Source organism: Hyla sarda, chromosome 4 (genome assembly GCF_029499605.1).
Source record: "Hyla sarda isolate aHylSar1 chromosome 4, aHylSar1.hap1, whole genome shotgun sequence".
NCBI lineage: Eukaryota > Metazoa > Chordata > Amphibia > Anura > Hylidae > Hyla > Hyla sarda.
The window spans coordinates 55,557,618-55,577,090 of record NC_079192.1 but is presented as its reverse complement, the minus strand read 5'-3'; the positions used below and the strand labels follow the sequence as shown (position 1 = coordinate 55,577,090).

General features: G+C 43.7%; 1 protein-coding gene across 4 annotated transcripts in view; it reads right to left on the bottom strand.

Moving 5' to 3' along the window:
* BIN3 (bridging integrator 3) overlaps positions 1-19,473 on the bottom strand; it is a 95,228-nt gene that overhangs the window by 23,967 nt on the left and 51,788 nt on the right. For all 4 annotated transcript variants that reach the window (XR_008892224.1, XR_008892223.1, XM_056571041.1 and 1 more), the window contains 5 exons: positions 12,363-12,403; positions 10,605-10,666; positions 8,032-8,168; positions 6,589-6,629; positions 3,412-3,553 (listed from right to left, as the gene is read on the bottom strand). Coding sequence is in view for 2 of the 4 variants with exons in the window: in XM_056571041.1 (XP_056427016.1) it covers positions 3,412-3,553; positions 6,589-6,629; positions 8,032-8,168; positions 10,605-10,666; positions 12,363-12,403 (423 nt within the window). In the remaining 2 variants the exon portion in view is untranslated. The remainder of the gene's footprint in view (positions 1-3,411; positions 3,554-6,588; positions 6,630-8,031; positions 8,169-10,604; positions 10,667-12,362; positions 12,404-19,473) is intronic.

Genomic DNA, 19,473 nt, shown 5'->3' with positions numbered 1-19,473 from the left:
GACAAACATCTGCTGACTGGCTGAACGCGTTGTCAATTGCGCTAGTCTCAGAGGGTGGGGACTGTAGTGCGTCAAGGACGGGTAAGTAGAGGAGCAATGTACAGAGGAATGCAGAGGGTCCCAGCGATCGGATACCCCGCGATCATCTATCCTGTGAATAAGGGATACGTTTCAGTTGCCCAGGGTACCCCTTTAACCCCTTAAGGACTCAGCCCATTTTGGCCTTAAGGACTCAGACAATTTAATTTTTACGTTTTCATTTTTTCCTCCTCGCCTTCTAAAAATCATAACTCTTTTATATTTCCATCCACAGACTAGTATGAGGGCTTGTTTTTTGCGCGACCAGTTGTCCTTTGTAATGACATCACTCATTATATCATAAAATGTATGGCGCAACCAAAAAACACTATTTTTGTGGGGAAATTAAAACGAAAAACGCAATTTTGCTAATTTTGGAAGGTTTTGTTTTCACGCCGTACAATTTCTGGTAAAAATGACATGTGTTCTTTATTCTGAGGGTCAATACGATTAAAATGATACCCATTATTATATACTTTTATATTATTGTTGTGCTTAAAAAAAATCACAAACTTTTTAACCAAATTAGTACGTTTATAATCCCTTTATTTTGATGACCTATAACTTTTTTATTTTTCCGTATAAGCGGCGGTATGGGGGCTCATTTTTTGCGCCATGATCTGTACTTTTTTTTGATACCACATTTGCGTATAAAAAACTTTTAATACATTTTTTATAATTTTTTTTTTAATAAAATGTATTAAAAAAGTAGGAATTTTGGACTTTTAAAAATTTTTTTCGTTCACGCCGTTCACCGTACGGGATCATTAACATTTTATTTTAATAGTTCGGACATTTACGCACGCGGCGATACCAAATATGTCTATAAAAAATGTTTTTTACGCTTTTTGGGGGTAAAATAGGAAAGAACGGACGTTTTACTTTTTTATTGGGGGAGGGGATTTTTCACTTTTTTTTTACTTTTACTTTTACATTTTTTTTTTACACTTGAATAGTCCCCATAGGGGACTATTCATAGCAATACCATGATTGCTAATACTGATCTGTTCTATGTATAGGACATAGAACAGATCAGTATTATCGGTCATCTCCTGCTCTGGTCTGCTCGATCACAGACCAGAGCAGGAGACGCCGGGAGCCGCACGGAGGAAGGTGAGGGGACCTCCGTGCGGCGTTATGAATGATCGGATCCCCGCAGCAGCGCTGCGGGCGATCCGATCGTTCATTTTAATCGCGAACTGCCGCAGATGCCGGGATCTGTATTGATCCCGGCACCTGAGGGGTTAATGGCGGACGCCCGCGAGATCGCGGGCGTCGGCCATTGCCGGCGGGTCCCTGGCTGCGATCAGCAGCCGGGATCAGCCGCGCATGACACGGGCATCGCTCCGATGCCCGCGGTTATGCTCAGGACGTAAATGTACGTCCTGGTGCGTTAAGTACCACCTCACCAGGACGTACATTTACGTCCTGCGTCCTTAAGGGGTTAATGAGCCAGGACATTTTTTTTTTTTGGCTCACGTTTTTTTTTCCTACTTACCTTCTAAGACCCCCACCTTTTTATATTTCACCTGCAAAGTTGTATTAGGGCTTATTTTCTGGCTGACTAGTTGTACTTTTCACTGATACCTTTATTTTTTATTACTTTTTTTTAAACATACACTTGCATTAAGGGGCGTGACATGAGGGGGCGGGGCCGTAAAAAATCACGATCCTCCGGCCACTGCATCGCCAGTCATTAGCTCACTCTGTGCACCAGATGACAGGGGGTGCTGCAGGAGAGATATCGCGGGGTTCCCTGCGGCGGGACGAGATAGGGGATAAGAAGATGTGTAGGGGCGGAGTAACCCTTTAAGCAATCACAGAGCCAGGGAAGATGCCGAGGATAAGGTAAGGCCTGGAGCTTCCCTCCTAGAAACATATAGCCCCCGCGCGATTAGATCCGGGGGGGGGGGGGGGGGGGGGGTCCAAGTTTTAGATTGTGGGGGGGGGGGGGGGGTCCAAGCGATGTGGCCCCCCGCGATCATTTGTATGGAGCCCCCGGCTCTCCCACAGAGCGCCGCATCATGACTGCCGCCCGAAGCCCCCTCCATATATCTCTATGGGAGAGCTGAAGATTGCTGAACGGCTCTCCCACAGAGATATGTATGCAGTCATTACCGGCAGATGTCAGCTTTATGTCATGGGTCAGGAAGGGGTTAAGGCATCTCATTCAGATCAGTCAAAACTGTACTCTGTACAACAAAGGGAAAGTACCCTTAAACAGTCGTCTACAGATAGGAATCTGACTTGGCTTACATCCCCAGTCCTATCACAGGTTCGGACATTGACATACAGGGGAGCTACCTATAGGTGTCACTAGTTATCTTCTTTCCTTTGGGCCAAATCTAATTTGCATAAACGTTTTGAGAGAAACGTGGGCGACCGGAAAGGATTCTGTGTGCAATGTGCCCAAGGCCTGAGGTGAAACGAAAAAACGAGTCACAAGGCACACCCCCTACCCCCTCGGTCCTATCTCCGATACTGAAACTAAGCCCATGAACTGTTTACTACCAGTCACATGCAGCTAAAACTCTCTAGTGGATATTTTTAGGAAGTTTAGGGGAACTGGCTGCTTATAATAGAAGTTAAAAAGGAAGTGGCAGAAACAGAAATTGTAACTACATGTTTCAGATGACAACAGGTAAGAGATGATACAATGACACTAGACAAGAAACCTGGAGGGTGGGATCGGGGGGCTTGGCTCACTCCATTGACTACATCAGTGGTCTCTAAACTGTGGAGCAAAACTACAAACTGTGGAGCAAAACTGTGGGCAAAACTACAACTTCCAGCATGCCCGGACAGCCGTTGGCTGTCCGGGCATGCTGGGAGTTGTAGTTTTGCCCATCTGGAGGCCTACGGTTTGGAGACCACTTGACTACACCATTAAAGGGGTTATCCAGGGAAAAACTTAGAGATATATATATATATATATATATATATATATATCTCTATCTGTATCTCTCAACTGGCACTAGAAAGTTAAAAACAGTTTTGTAAATTACTTCTATTAAAAAATATTAATCCTTTCAGGACTTATGAGCTGCTGAAGTTGAGTTGTTCTTTTCTGTCTAAGTGCTCTCTGATGACACCTCTCTCGAGAACTGTCCAGAGTAGAAGCAAATCCCCATAGTAAACCTCTTCTACTCTGTGCAGTTCCCGAGACAAGCAGAGATGTCAGCAGAGAGCACTGTTGCCAGACAGAAAAGAACAACTCAACTTCAGCAGCTAATAATTATTGGAAGGATTAAGATTTTTTAATAGAGGTAATTTACAAATCTGTTTAACTTTCTGGAGCCAGTTTTTTTCCTGGAATACCCTGTAAAGCCTCACCTGATGTAACTTGGCGATCACTGCCCCCGTTCTTTCCTTTTCTTCGTATTTCTCAACTTTTGTCTGAAGCCTCTTGTACTCCTGTAGTGCCTGCTCCCTGCGATTCACTGCCATTTTTAGTGAGGGGAACACACTGCTGTACCTGTGTGGAATATATAGATAAAGTTATATATATATATATATACACACAATGGCAGAAAAAAAAAATAACAACGCACAAAGAAGGAGTTTTTGAAATGGAATGACACTTTATATGTGTGAATATAATGATGATCTATGGAGGTGATTACAATATTAGAGATAAAGAATAATTTTATTGGGGAAAACTGTACAAGTGAATGGAGGCTCTAGGACCCTGTCAGTCACCTCTAGCCTGGATACAAGAGGAGATACGGTTGGGTATGGAGGCATATAGGTTCTGTATGGCATCCTGCGGCACATTTTGTCCATAGATGTTGCAGTTGGACCTGTAGATCCTGCACAATTGTTTCATAAAAGCTCGATTGACGATAAATCTGGTGACCGGGCAGGTCAAGGGAGTCCTGTAATCTGGTGGAGACATTCCTGAGAAACCCTTGTGTATATTTGAGCATTATCCTGATAAAAAATTCCACTGGAAGTCATGAGAGGCAACACTAGTGGCCACAGGATGTCCTGTGGCCCTCTTAAGCTGTCAGTGTCCCTCTTATCACTACTAGGGGTGACTGACTGTCATATGCACAGGCATGTGGAATTCCTATCGCCCGACACCCGGGACATGCAGTTCCAGGCGTCGGATAGGTGAATTTTTCCGGCCCTTAGCCCGGGCAAACAGGGCCGGACCTGACCAGATCTGTGGCGCTCTGCAGTATGAATGGCTCCCGACTCCTGCCCGCTCCGTACTCTGCAGCCCCCGGCTGTGGAAACTTGCGCCCCGCGCAGACCTGCGTCCTCTGCCTTCGCTCCACACAGCTCTAGCTTCACAGAGCTGAGGGGAGGAGCGGACGCAGGTCTGCACGGGGCACAAGTTTCCACCTCACACCGCCGATAACGGCGCTCAGCAGTCTGTATGGAGTGGGCTCCGGACTCCTGCCCGCTCCATACACTGAAGCCCTGGGCTGATTTCAGTAGCCAGGGGCCGCTGCTAATAGCCAGCATGCGGCGATCGCGCGGCTGGCTATTAACCCTTTAGATCGCCGCTGTAAAAGCTGACAGCAGCGTCTAAAGGGACATGTGTATGCTCCCTGGTGGGCTAGTGGGGTGGATCGTCCCTCCTCCCCGCAGCATGATCGCAGGGGGGCAATCCACTATAGAGGTAGCCAGAGGGCTTACCTCTGTTCCCTGCTGTCCCATGGCTCTGTCATTGATAGATCCTGGCTGGACCAGGCTCTATCAATGGATCACAGAGCACACAGATCAATGAGTTCAGTAGAACTCTATTCATCTGTATGTGGAATCTAACGATTCCTCTAAAAAGTCTAATAAAGTGTAAAAAAAAAATTATAAAAAGTTTTAATAAAAGTTTAAAAGACACACATTAACCACTTCCATGTTAAAAGTTCAAATCACCCTCTTTTTCCTATATAAAAACATGCAAACATAATAAAAATAAACATATTTGGTATTGCTTCATGCGTAATTGCACGACCTATTAAAATATAACATTATGTATCCCGTACGGTAAACGTAAAAAAATAAATACCAAACCACAGTATTCCAATTTTTATATCCCAGAAAAAAAAGTTAAAAAACGATTAAAAAGTCAGATCAATACCAAAATGGTACCGATACAAAAAACAGATTATGGCACAAAAAATGAGCCCTCATACAGCCTGGTATGCGGAAAAAAAAGCAACAGGGGAAAAATAAATAGCAATTAAAAAATTTCAAAAAAAGTTCAGATTTTTTTTTTAAATAAGTAAAACATGACGGAAACTATACAAAACTAGTATTGCTAACATGTTAGCTCAACCACAAGGTAAATGGCGTAGAAAAGAAAACCACCAAATCTGCAAAATTATCTTTTACTATTTCAGAGAATATTTTATTGAAAAATTAAAAGGCATCATTATAGTAGGTAGTTATGGCTATTATAGGGCGAGGAGAAAAAAGTGAGAGTGTAAAAGCCAAAATTGTCCCGGACAAGTGGATCGTCATGAGGGACAAGTAGATTTTGCTCCATTTTAGTCCCGTGAACACCCCTGTATGCAATGGCTCCCCAGTTCATTACACCCGTAGTTGGGGCAGTGTATCGCTCCACAGCAAAGACAGGACTGAAGCGCTCATTACAGGGCCCCCATTCTTGGACCCAATTGTCCTTAAATTCCAAACAGAACCTGGATTTAAAGGAGTACTCCTTTCCTAGACATCTTATCCCCTTTCCAAAAGGATATGGGATAAGATGTCTGATTTGTCATTCACCACACCACTAAGGCAACAGTAGCTGGCCATTAATGGCAGGACATGAAGTAGGTGCCATGATGCCAAAGTTCCTTCTGCTAATCACCTGGAAATGGTTTGGGCAGAAAGAGGGGTGTGTACTGAAAGTACCTGGATGTTGGACAAAAACTGTGGAAGCTGCTCGTTCTTTTTGATAAAACTAAATTCTCTACTCTACTGGGGGAATGTCAAGAGCCGCGTGTGCGTGACCTCATGTAACCATTGCTTCCTACAAGTCCTAACAGATTGGTCAGATTGGCCTAGATGGCCGTCAATTCATAGACCAACCATCTTTTCTTGGTCAAATGATGCACCCTTTCTCAATGGCTGTCAACTGGGCAAAATGTCTTTAAAAGGGGTACTCCACTGCTCAGCATTTGGAACAAACTGTTCCGAACACTGGAGCCGGGAGCTCGTGATGCATAGCCATGCCCCCTCATGACATCACGCCCCGCCACCTTAATGTAAGTCTATGAGAGGGGGTGTGACAGCTGTCACGCCCCCTCCCATAGACTTACATTGAGGGGGCGGGGCTATTAAATCACAAACTCCCGATGCCGGCTCCAGTGTTCGGAACAGTTTGTTCCAAACGCTGTGCAGCGGAGTACCCCTTTAAGTGCGTTTTAGAGGCATGTCTAGCAGTCAGTGAGAGGGCAGCGGGAAATGTTTATCTATACAAAATTGTGCTCATAAAATAAAATGTTACTTCATTTAATCAAGCAAACAGAAGTACAACAGGGCAGCATAAGTTTAATATACCTTTTAAGTGGATCCATGACAGTTTTCTGAATTTGGTTCACCTGACAACAGGGAAAGCATGTGAATAAAATATCTCTGAGTTATGATATACTCCTAAAATGCATCCAACAATCTACAGTTGTAGAAAAGCACATTTAGATATATACGATCAGTAAATACATACAGTCAAACCTGTCCATAAGCCCCCTCTTTGAGAAGACCAACCCCTTATCTAGACCAGATTTTAAGTTCCACATTTAAATATGCATTATTTAAAAAGATCAACCCCTACAAGGCCTATTTTATGGTGGTCTTCTCAGAGAGGTTTCACTGTACACAATTCTGCGCAATGTAAACTCGTAAAGAAAGAAGGACCGCACTCGCCATTCCAGGGAACGAAAACAGCTGGAAACTGCATAGCGTCAGACATCATGAAGGTAAAATTACAATCAGCATGGGGTCAGGATGGCACTCGCCCGCCATCCTGACCCCATGCTGATTGGACTTTTACCTGCATGATGTCTGAAGCTATGCAGTTTTTCAGATTAAGGGTACGTTCACACGGGCGGATTTTTTTGCGGGTTTTATGCTGCGTATTTGAAAGTGGGCGGGCTCTTCTCGGCTGTCCACAGCAGATTTTCCGTAGCGGAATTTACGCTGCGGAAAATCCGACGCAAGCCCCATTGAAGTTAGTAGGGACTGCAGCAGATTTTCCGCACCGTAAATTCCCCTGCGGAAAATCTGATGTGTACAGCCGAGAAGAGCCCACCCACTTTCAAATACGCAGCGGGAAAACCCGCATAAAAATCAGCTCGTGTGAATGCAAAAGCTGTTTTTGTTCCCTGGAATAGTGAGTGCGGTCCTTCTTTCTTTATGAATTTACATTGGCCAGGATCTACCTTCCTGCACCCCATATCGGGAACTAGGTCAGTCAGCAGTTTGGTCCTAGTGGTGCGTGTTCAGATTGATCTGAAATGGTGCAGCCGTTACTGCAGTCTCTCGTTTTTCAGTGTACACAATTCTGACCTGGGGTGATCATACATAGAAATCAGTACAAAACATCTGAACATCTATTGTGTTCTTGGAGTTCATAGATGTAACACTTCTATTGAAGCATGTTATTTGTCATAGATCCAACCACATATGTACATTGTATGTTCAAATCTTGAACATTTTCCTCCAGATTGCATTTTTAACATATATCTTTAAGTAGAACATGATATAAGCTCTGCTCCTGTACATGTATGACGAATTGTGCAAACCACTTGACAACACAATATTTACACAAGGACATCATGAAGGAGTTTACTAAGAATTCTCTAATAGATTTGGGAATAAAAAATGTTTTTCTAAACCTGACTTTTTATTTATTTATTTATTTTTTAATAAGAAAACTTTCCTCATTCTCGGACTATGTTAAAGCTGCTGGCACTGTTACTTTAATAGTAAGTTAACCCTCTCTACCTTTTCTTGATTAAAGGCATCCATACGTTTCATTGCCGTGTCCAGTGCAGTCACCATGGATAGGAAATCTTCGTCCGGCTCACACAGTGGATTCCCAAGAAGGTCTGATGTGATCCTGACTGCAGACCTGGACATAGCTGAACGAAAACACAAAATTGTCATATTGTTTATATACCGTATATACTCGAGTATAAGCCGACCCGAGTATAAGCCGAGACCCCTAATTTCAACCCAAAATCCCAGGAAAAGTTATTGACTCGAGTATAAGCCTAGGGTGGGAAATACCTCATCCCCCCCTGTCATCATCCAGACCCGTCATTAACATCCTCATCATCATCCCCTTGTCATCATCCCACACATCCCCCCTTCATCATCCTCTTATCATCCCACACATCCCCCCTTCATCATCCCCTTATCATCCCACACATCCCCCCCTTCATCATCCCCTTATCATCCCGCACATCCCCCCTTCATCATCCCCTTATCATCCCACACATCCCCCCCTTCATCATCCCCTTATCATCCCACACATCCCCCCTTCATCATCCCCTTGTCATCATCCCACACATCCCCCCCTTCATCATCCTCTTATCATCCCACACATCCCCCCTTCATCATCCTCTTATCATCCCACACATCCCCCCTTCATCATCCCCTTGTCATCATCCCACACATCCCCCCTTCATCATCCCCTTGTCATCATCCCCTTGTCATCATCCCACACATCCCCCCTTCATCATCCCCTTATCATCCCGCACATCCCCCCTTCATCATCCCCTTATCATCCCACACATCCCCCCTTCATCATCCCCTTGTCATCATCCCACACATCCCCCCTTCATCATCCCCTTATCATCCCACACCCCCCCTTCATCATCCCCACCCCCCTTCATCATCCCCACACCCCCCCTTCATCATCCTCTTCTCATCATTCGCCCTCAGTGGTCTTCAACCTGCGGACCTCCAGAGGTTTCAAAACTACAACTCCCAGCAAGCCCGGGCAGCCATCGGCTGTCCGGGCTTGCTGGGAGTTGTAGTTTTGAAACCTCCGGAGGTCCGCAGGTTGAAGACCACTGCGGCCTTCAACATCATCCAGCCCCCTCTCACCCCCTTTAGTTCTGAGTACTCACCTCCGCTCGGCGCTGGTCCGGTCCTGCAGGGCTGTCCGGAGAGGAGGTGGTCCGGTGAGGAGGTGGTCCGGGCTGCTATCTTCACCGGGGGCGCCTCTTCTCCGCGCTTCCGGCCCGGAATAGAGGCGTTGCCTTGACAATGACGCAGAATTACGTTGGCAATGAACGCACCTCTGCGTCGTTGTCACGGCAACGTGACTATTCTGAGGCCGGGCCCGAAGCGCTTAGAAGAGGCCTCCCCGGTGAAGATAGCAGCCCGGAACACTATCCCACCGGACCACCTCCTCACCGGACAGTCCTGCAGGACCGGACCAGCGCCGAGCGGAGGTGAGTACTCAGAACTAAAGGGGGTGAGAGGGGGCTGGATGATGTTGAAGGCCGCAGTGGTCTTCAACCTGCGGACCTCCGGAGGTTTCAAAACTACAACTCCAAGCAAGCCCGGACAGCCGATGGCTGCCCGGGCTTGCTGGGAGTTGTAGTTTTGAAACCTCTGGAGGTCCGCAGGTTGAAGACCACTGCGGGTGGGGGAGTTCACTCGAGTATAAGCCGAGGGGGGTGTTTTCAGCACGAAAAATCGTGCTGAAAAACTCGGCCTATACTCGAGTATATACGGTAGTATCTTTATTACTTTGAAAAACTTCAGAAATGACAGAAGTTTTGTTTGGTGGTGGTCAGTGTGCTTTGCCCTTTTCCTTTAGCAAAAAGAGGTGCAAACAATGAATAAATTCATAGAAAGACTACAGGAACCTGTACACCACTCATGCTGCTGTCCAAGGATGGAAGAGTATTGCCAATCAAAAACAAACGGGCAAAACGCTCAGTGGAACGCTTCTCTCTGCTCATTCTCTTGTTGGGGGGTTCAGCACCCACACCCTGACCGATGAAAATCTCTGACATATAAGAGGTCTTTAAAGGGGTACTCCAGCGCTAAGACATCTTATCCCCTATCCAAAGTATAGGGCATGAGATGCCTGATCGCGGGGGCCGCTGGGGACCCCCGTGATCTTTCACGCAGCACCCCGTTACCATCAGCCCACAGAGCATGTTCGCTCCAGGTCTGATGACTGCCGATCACGGGGCCGTAGTATTGTGACGTCACGGCTCCGCCCCGTGTGATGTCACGCTCCGCCCCCTCAATGCAAGCCTATGGGAGCTGTCACGCCCCCTCCCATAGGCTTGCATTGAGGGGGGGTAGGGGTGGGAGTGTGATGACACACAGGGGCGGAGCCGTGATGTCACAATACTCCGCTGATGGTAACGGGCACCTTATGATGGTAATGGGGTGCTGTGTGAAAGACCCCTGCCCGCGATCAGGCACCTTATCCCCTATCCTTTGGATAGGGGATAAGATGTCTTAGCGCCCGAGTACCCCTTTAAAGTGATAAGTTCTCTTTAAAAGCAGAATACTACTCTCAATATCCCAAGTTTAGAAGGCTTAGATACCTAGGTCTGCTTCTATACTTTTCTTCATGTCTTTTTGCAGCTTTTTGGTTTGGTCTTCCAACCTGTGGATAGATATATTGTCATCAGGTGGACATAAATAGGGCGATGATAGAGTCATCCTATGTCAAGTAAAGTAATCATCAACATGAACCAGGCTGAATGACATGCACAAAACAGATCAAAAAAGGGACAGTACCTTTAAAAGCTTCTTTTATGGAGGATTCATTAAAAAAAAAAATATAACAAGTAATAAAAATCACAAGAGCATCCCGGGGAATGCTCAAATAGACAAGTTTCGAGTCTTTCGACTCCTAATTGTAATCACATCTAGATACACACAGAGATTAAATCATTTACATAATACTCAATAGAGTGTTGTGATACAACATAATACGCCCTCCAATATCGTAAATGTAAGAGTATGGTACAAAGAATTTTTTTTTTTTTTTTATAATATATTAAATCCGTTCAACTATTGACGGCTGAGAGCAGACCAACAGGTAATTCCAAAAGACTGTCCTCAGCCTATTCCTGGCGGAGTGCTCTCAGCCTCTCTCTTCCCTAACAGGCTGCCTGAAAATTCCAATCCCGATTTAGAAAAAAAAAAAAAGAAGGTCACATTGCCCACATGAACATCTCCAAAATGTTGCGATGCATTGGAGATGTAAACACTAATATACCCGCTAAGATACTGGAGGCCATATTATGTGTTATCATAACACTCTATTGCAGTGGTCTTCAACCTGTGGACCTCCAGATGTTGCAAAACTACAACTCCCAGCATGCCCGGACAGCCAACGGCTGTCCGGGCATGCTGGGAGTTGTAGTTTTGCAACATCTGGAGATCCGCAGGTTGAAGACCACTGCTCTATTGTATAGTATGCAAGTGATTGATCCCCCAGTGTACCCCTAACCCACAAGGAAGTTCCCCGGGGTGGTCTTGTCATTTGTATTGCTGGTCATGCAATTTTAAACGATTCTCAATAAAAGAAGTTTATTGAGGATAGAAGAAGGTGCTGGTCGTTTTTGGATCTTTTTTTTGATCATGTGAGCATTCCATTGGAGGAGCCGGATGTGCATCACGCCCAGGTGAGTTGACTTCCCATAGACTTCTGTCAGGCTAAACAACAGTTCAATCAACACAAAATGATAGAATTCTAAATTTAAAGGGGTACTCCGGTGAAAACCTTTTTTCTTTTAAATCAACTGGTGGCCAAAAGTTAAACATATTTGTAAATTACTTCTATTAAAAAATCTTAACCCTTCCTGTACTTATTAGCTGCTGAATGCTACAGAGGAAATTTCTTTCTTTTTGGAACACTGATGACATCACAAGCACAGTGCTCTCTGCTGACATCTCTGTCCATTTTAGCAACCGTGCATAGCAGATGTATGCTAAGGGCAGCATGGTGGCTCAGTGGTTAGCACTGCTGCCTTGCAGTGCTGGGGACTTGGGTTCAAATCCCACTAAGGACAACAATAAATAAAGCGTTATTATTATAATAACGTCAGCAGAGAGAACTGTGCTCGTGATGTCATCATAGAGAATTCCAAAAAGAAAAGAATTTCCTCTGTAGTATTCAGCAGCTAATAAGTACAGGAAGGATTAAGATTTTTTAATAGAAGTAATTTACAAATATGTTTACCTTTCTGCCACCAGTTGATTTAAAAGAAAAAAGGTTTTCACTGGAGTACCCCTTTAAAAGTAGAGATGTAAATAAACTGAAAGTCAAGAGGGTATACGGGTAGATTACTCACTGCTGGAGCTTGCCATGTTCCCGCTCAAAGTCCCGCTCTACCTGAAAAAAACAAAAACTCATCAGCGCCTCACTGTGGACATCAATATAATAACTATACCGCAGTGTTTTCTAGACTGAGCATCTACAGCTACAGTTCACACCATATCCTGACAGTCAAAGAGCTGCAGGGTGGGGAACAATTCCCTACAGAAATGTAACATGGAACATACAGGTGACATACAGGTCCAGTGCTTTTACTATGTGGGATCCCTAACAGTGAGCTGGCGTATTGCAGGCGGTACATGGCCCACTCCTCAAATATTAACTGTATACAGTGCCAGCATATCCCATAGCTATGTACACAATGTAATGACTTACTTCAGCCCTTTCAGGACTCACAAAACTCCAACTGATCAGATGAATATTGAACATTCTGAAGTATACAGTGTATATTAGACTGTTCCTTAATATAGTCTGTGGCTGCACATGTAGACAAGTACATAGGTTCTGGGAAGGAACCGGCACTGTGATAGGGACTCTGGGTCCACGTGGGTGCTCTGCTCCTAGGGACGTGACTCAATATCCCACGACTTGAAGATCCATAGAAGAAGAAGCGGCACTCCAATTAAATTGTGATAATGTGGATTTATTCACCCATCAAGTCAAAGAGGTGCTACGTTTCGGTCTGCACAATGAGACTTGAAAAAGGTCTCATTGTGCAGACGGAAACGTAGCACCTCTTTGACTTGATGGGTGAATAAATCCACATTATCACAATTTAATTGGAGTGCCGCTTCTTCTTCTATGGATAGACAAGTACATATGTATTACACAGACCAATAGCCCCCACCTGTGGCTCTCAGGGTCCACAATCCAAATCCAAAATAAAAGTTGCGGAATTTACAACCCCAGATCCACAATTGTGGATCTGTCCACTTTAAATCCGGAGGATCCGGTGTGTTAATGCATCCAATTAACAGTGTTTTCCAGCCAGGCTGCCTCTGACTGTTGCACTACTACAACTCCCACTATTGTACAATCAGGTAGCAGCACCTGCTGCATTCATTCCCTGTCTGTATCTCTGCCTGTGGCACTGTTCAGCATGAAGCAGCATGGTATCAACACACCTCATTGTTGCCCAAAAATTATATATATATATATATATATATATATATATATATATATATATATATATATAAATATATAATATTTAATAAATATATATATATATATATATATATATTATATATTATATATAGGGAGATGGTGATGTAGGCTGTAGGGGCTGGTCAGAGGTGAGGACATCACCTAAGGGGAAGGGCAAGAGCACAGAGCAGAGTTTCCAAACCAGGGTGCCTCTAGCTGTTGCAAGACTACAACTCCCAGCATGCCCGGACAGCCTTTGGCATGCTGAGAGTTGTAGTTTTGCAACAGCTGGAGGAACCCTGGTTGGGAAACACTGGCTCAGAGTCAAGATCCAGCCACACCTCCTGAGACAGCAGATGATAATGTGTCATCTTGGGAAAGAGAGAGACGAACCAGGGAGCTGCTGAGACAACACCACATTGACAATGAGAGGACTACACAACTTCCTGTCAGGGATGAATCACACAAAAGCATGCTGAAGCCAATACAATTTGTGATAACACTATATTACAATTACAATTTATACAACTATTTTGATACTGAAATAGTCTTTAAATTAGTCTTACTGTCCCTTTTATTGTCTTTTTAAATAAACACAATTTTATAGTGAACAAGCTTCTGAAAAAAAACATTACATAATAAAAAAGGTCAAACTTTTCTGGTCCCTTACGCCCAAAATGCTGGGCATGTCTTGGCTGTTTTACATGAGTTAGTACTAGAGGACAAGACAAAACAAATGCTTCCTTGGAAAGCGGTGTTTTTTTTACACCCTTTGCATTTAAATTGGATCAGAATCAAGGATGTTGTTTACTTTACACGACTGCTCTTCATTGCTCTATACCTTATATTTCGGCATAGACAGATCTAGGAATTCTGCCAGAAGCCCGACAAGGATTATTTCCCAATCTGTGTCGTATCAGACCGATTAGTAAATATCTATGTTCCATGACTTTGTTCTTCTTATAGTGGTGGAAAGCAGAACTCTGTAATGATTGACAGGAATAGGAAGTGCCTTTTAATCTCCGTGCCCATGATGTCAGAGCTGCGGCGGCCCACTCTCCGGAGACAGAAAAAGGTGGAATTTATGTAGATGATGTGGGTGCAAAGGTACACAGTCACATACAATGGAGGCTTTGTGGAGAATGGGAGTCAAAATCCCAAAACATACAGACTGCATTATCTGCCCACTCTGTACAGCAGAAGGGCAAGCACCCACAAGACTCTGCTCGCTGTGGGCAAAGTTTACATGATGATCGCAACGTCAATACATGGAAAGGTCTTCAGGCCTGATGTGAGGAAATGGCATTTAGTGTACAGTATCTGCAAAAGAAACCGGCTACAGGCACCATTTTGGTGGAGCCTATAGGAAGGAAGAATGGAAAACTGTCCAGGCTATGGGGAAGATTTATCAAAACCTGTGCAAAGGAAAAGTTGACCAGTTGCCAATAGCAACCAATCAAATCACTTCTTTCATTTTCAAAAAGACCTCTGACCTCTACGTTTTGCCAAAATGAACTTGAGTAAGCCAAAATCCTTCTGGGAAAGTGTCTTGTGGACAGATGAGACAAAGACAGAGCTTTTTGGTAAAGCACATCCTTCTACTGTTTACCAAAAACGGAATGAGGCCTAAAAAGAAAAGAACACAGTACCTACAGTGAAATATGGTGGAGGGTCAATGATGTTTTGGGGTTGTTTCTCTGCCTCTGGCACTGGGTGTCTTGAATGTGTACAAGGCATCATGAAATCTGAGGATTACCAACGGATTTTGGGTCGCACTGTACAGCCCAGTGTCAGAAAGCTGGGTTTGCGTCCGAGATCTTGGGTCTTCCAGCAGGACAATGACCCCAAACATACGTCAAAAAGCCCCCAGAAATGGATGGCAACAAAGCGCTGGAGAGTTCTGAAGTGACAGCAATGAGTCCAGATCTAAATCCCATTCAACACCTGTGGAGAGATCTTAAAATTGCTGTTGGGAAAAGGCGCCTTCCAACAAGAGAGACCTGGAGCAGTTTGTAAAGGAAGAGTGGTCCAACATTCCGGCTGAGAGGTGTAAGAAGCTTATTGATGGTTATAGGAAGCAACTGATTTCAGTTATTTTTTCCAAAGGGTGCGCAACCAAATATTAAGTTAAGGGTGCCAATAATTATGTCCAGACCATTTCTGGAGTTTGTTGACATTATGTGCAATTTGCTATTTTTCCTCCCTTTTTTGGTTTAGTTCCAATACACACAAAGGGAATAAACATGTGTATAGCAAAACATGTTTTACTGCAATCCTTTTCTGTGAGAAATACTTCATTTTCTAGGAAAAATCCAAGGGTGCAAACATTTAAGGCCATGACTGTATGTTCATTTATAATGATAAAAATAGGTTTATAAATGGTATTTAAACCATATTACATCTAGACCTTCATGAAAGACATCTCAAAATCTTTGTAAGTTCTTCAGTCTCACCTGAAGATAAGCAAATCCTGGAATACAATTCAAATACAGAGAATGCTATTTTTTAAAGAAGAGCAATATGCATTTCTGTCTCTAGGGGCGCTGCAGGGAAAAAGGTTTCAGTTTAGTTTGGCTGTGGCTGGGCTCCATCTGGTTGGTATTACAGTAGTTTAGTGTTCTTGTCCTCTCAGATCGGCCTCATAGGGGTACTCCGTTTTTATTTATTTTTTAATGAACTGCTGACCAGAAAGTTAGACAGATTTGTATATTACTTCTATTAAAAAAAATCTTAATCCTTTCAGTACTTTTTAGCAGCTGTATGCTACAGAGGAAAATCTTTATTTTTTTTTTTTAGCTTTTTTTTTTGTCTTGTCCACAGTGCTCTCTGCTGACACCAGATGCCCGTATCAGGAACTGTCCAGAGCAGGAGAAAATCTCCTAAAAGGATTCAGATTTTTTAATAGAAGTAATTTACAAATCTGTTTAACTTTCTGGCACCAGTTCATTTAAAAATAAATAAATAAATAAATAAATAAATAAAGTTTTCCACCGGAGTACCCCTTTAATTCACATTTATCATAACTGATTCCTATTAAATGTTCTCCCCCACAACAGGAAAAAATATACCGTCTTTTTTTCATGGCTTCAAAATTTACAGAAATGTTACATCTCTAGGTCTATGCAGGTACTGAGTGAGCAGAGCTTTGGGGACTTTCGTGCTCCTCAGCACTGAGTGGCTCCGCTCTATAACTTTACGTGGTTGCTGTGGCTCCACTCCTCAATACCACTCACATATCTAGGAAGAAAACATTTCGGGAAAGGACTTTAGAGCCCTTCAGAACAACCCATCCTTTCTTAAATGTTTGTAAACCGGATACATTGGTAAGAACTGGATTTTATACATCTATGGCAATGGGTCTGAATGATACAATAGAATTCATTGATTAAGATATGGGGGCCAACACTTTTGGTAATATAGTACTGCTTCTTAGAAGAGTTGGGACCCAGAGGTTCCAAAGATGTAGACACACCTATATAAAAAATGGAGGTCCCTGTAGAGATAAAGAAGCTGCTTCTATAACTCCAATAATGTGTTCTGCTGTTTATACATTTGCTGTCTACTGTGGTTTGCTGGAAATGTCACTGACTGGAGTTATTTGTTCAATGCCCAGCAGCTTTACTATATAAGGTGTCAATGACAATATTTCCTTTTCCTGTTTTGTAGCAGTTCAGAGTTATCCCAGGCACATAGTGTGGATACAAATCACTGGGGACATCAAAGTTAACATCTTATTAAAAAAAAACAAAAAAAAAACAGCTCTTCTGATATGTCTAAGTCAGTTCTTTCCAATCGATGTGCCTCCAGCTGGTGAAAAACGACAACTTCCAGCATTCCCGGACAGCAAACGTGTGTGTATATGTTCCTGCATCACCTCCAAATGGCTGGAGATAAAACACTACACTACCACAAAATAAAAACTACACTACACTACATATACCCCTACACAGTTACACCCCCCCCCCCAATAAAAATTAAAAACTTCTCGTATGGCACTGTTTCCAAAACGGAGCCTCTAGCTGTTGCAAAACAACAACTACCAGTATTGCTGGACAGCCATTGACTGTCCAGGCATGCTGGGAGTTTTGCAACAGCTGGAGGCACCCTGTTTGGGAAACACTGCTATAGGCTAATCGGAGGCAAGTGTGATTCTTGGATCCGGGTTGATCAAAGTGAATCCCTAATATAGGCCTCAAATGTGCATGGCGCTCTCTCACTTCGGAGCCCTGTCGTATTTCAAGGCAACAGTTTAGGGCCACATATGGGGTATTTCCATACTCGGGAGAAATTGCCTAACAAATTTTGGTGTCTTTCTCCTTTTACCCCTTATGAAAAGGTAAAAGTTGAGGTCTACTCCAGCATGTTATTGTAAAAATGTTTATATTTTTTTTACACCAACATGCTGGTGTTGCCCCATACTTTTCATTTTCACCAGAGGTAAACGGAAAAAAAGACCCCCAAAATTTGTAACAAGTTCTTCTGAGTACGGTGATACCCCATATGTGGGCATAAAATGCTCTGCGGGTGCATAACAAGGCTCAGGAGTGAGAGCGCACCATGTACATTTGAGGTGATTTGCACAGGGGTGGCCGATTTTACAGTGGCTCTGACACCGCAACAAAAAACACGTGTGACCCCATTTTGGAAACTACACCCCTCACGGAACGTAACAAGGGGTATAATGAGCATTTACACCCCACAGGTGTCTGACAGATTTTTGGAACAGTGCTCCGTGAAAATGAAAAATTTAATTTTTCATCTGCACAGCCCACTGTTCCAAAGATCTGTCAAATGCCAGTGGAGAGTAAATGCTCACTGCACCCCTCCGTGAGGGGTGTATTTTCCGAAATAGGGTCACATGTGTCCATGGTTCTGGTAGCATGGGGGCTTTGGAATGGAAGTCGTGGGCCATGTGCGTTTACAAACAAATTCTCTCTCCAAAAGCCCAATGGCGCTCCTTCTCTTCTGAGCATTGTAGTTCACCCGCAGAGCACTTTACATCCACATATGGGGTACTTCCATACTCTGCAGAAATGGGGTTAACCCCTTAAGGACACATGACGTACTGGAACCTCATGTGTCCACTCCCGATCTATAACGCGGGGCCACGGCCTCTAACAACGGCTGGGACCCATGGCTAATAGCACGCGGCATTGATCGCGGTGCCGCGTGCAATTAACCCTTTAGACGCGGCGTTCAAAGTTGAACGCAACGTCTAAAGTGAAAGTGAAAGTGAAACCATGCCGGTTAGCTCAGTGGGCTGTTCGGGATAGCCGCGGCGAAATCGCGGCATCCCCAACAGCTTACAGGACAGCAGGACCTCCTCGCTGTCCGATCGCCGAATGACTGCTCAGTGCCCGAGATCCAGGCATGAGCAGTCAAGCGGCAGAATCCTCGATCACTGGTTTCCTATGAGAAACCAGTGATCAATGATAATGATCAGTGTGTGCAGTGTTATATGTTCCTATGGGAACTATAACACTGCAAAAAAAAAAAGTGAAAAAAAAAAAAAAAAGTGAATAAAGATCATTAAACACAGTTTAAATAAAAATAAACATATATGGTATCGCCGTGTGCGGAAATGTCCGAATTATAAAAATATATTGGTAACTAAACCTCACGGTCAATGGCGTACACGCCAAAAAATTCCAAAGTCTAAAATAGTGCATTTTTGGTCACTTTTTTTGATCAATGAGTCCTATCAATGCAAAAATGGTACCGCTAAAAACTTCAGATCACGGCGCATAAAATTAGCCCTCATACCGCCTCACACGCGGTAAAATAAAAAAGTTATAGGGGTCAGAAGATGATAATTTTAAACATATTAATTTTCCTGCATGAAGTTATGATTTTTTTCCAGAAGTCCGACAAAATCAAACCTATATAAGTAGGGTATCATTTTAATCGTATGGACCTACAGAATAAAGATAAGGTGTCTTTTTTACAGAAAAATTTACTACGTAGAAACAGAAGCCCCCGAAAAT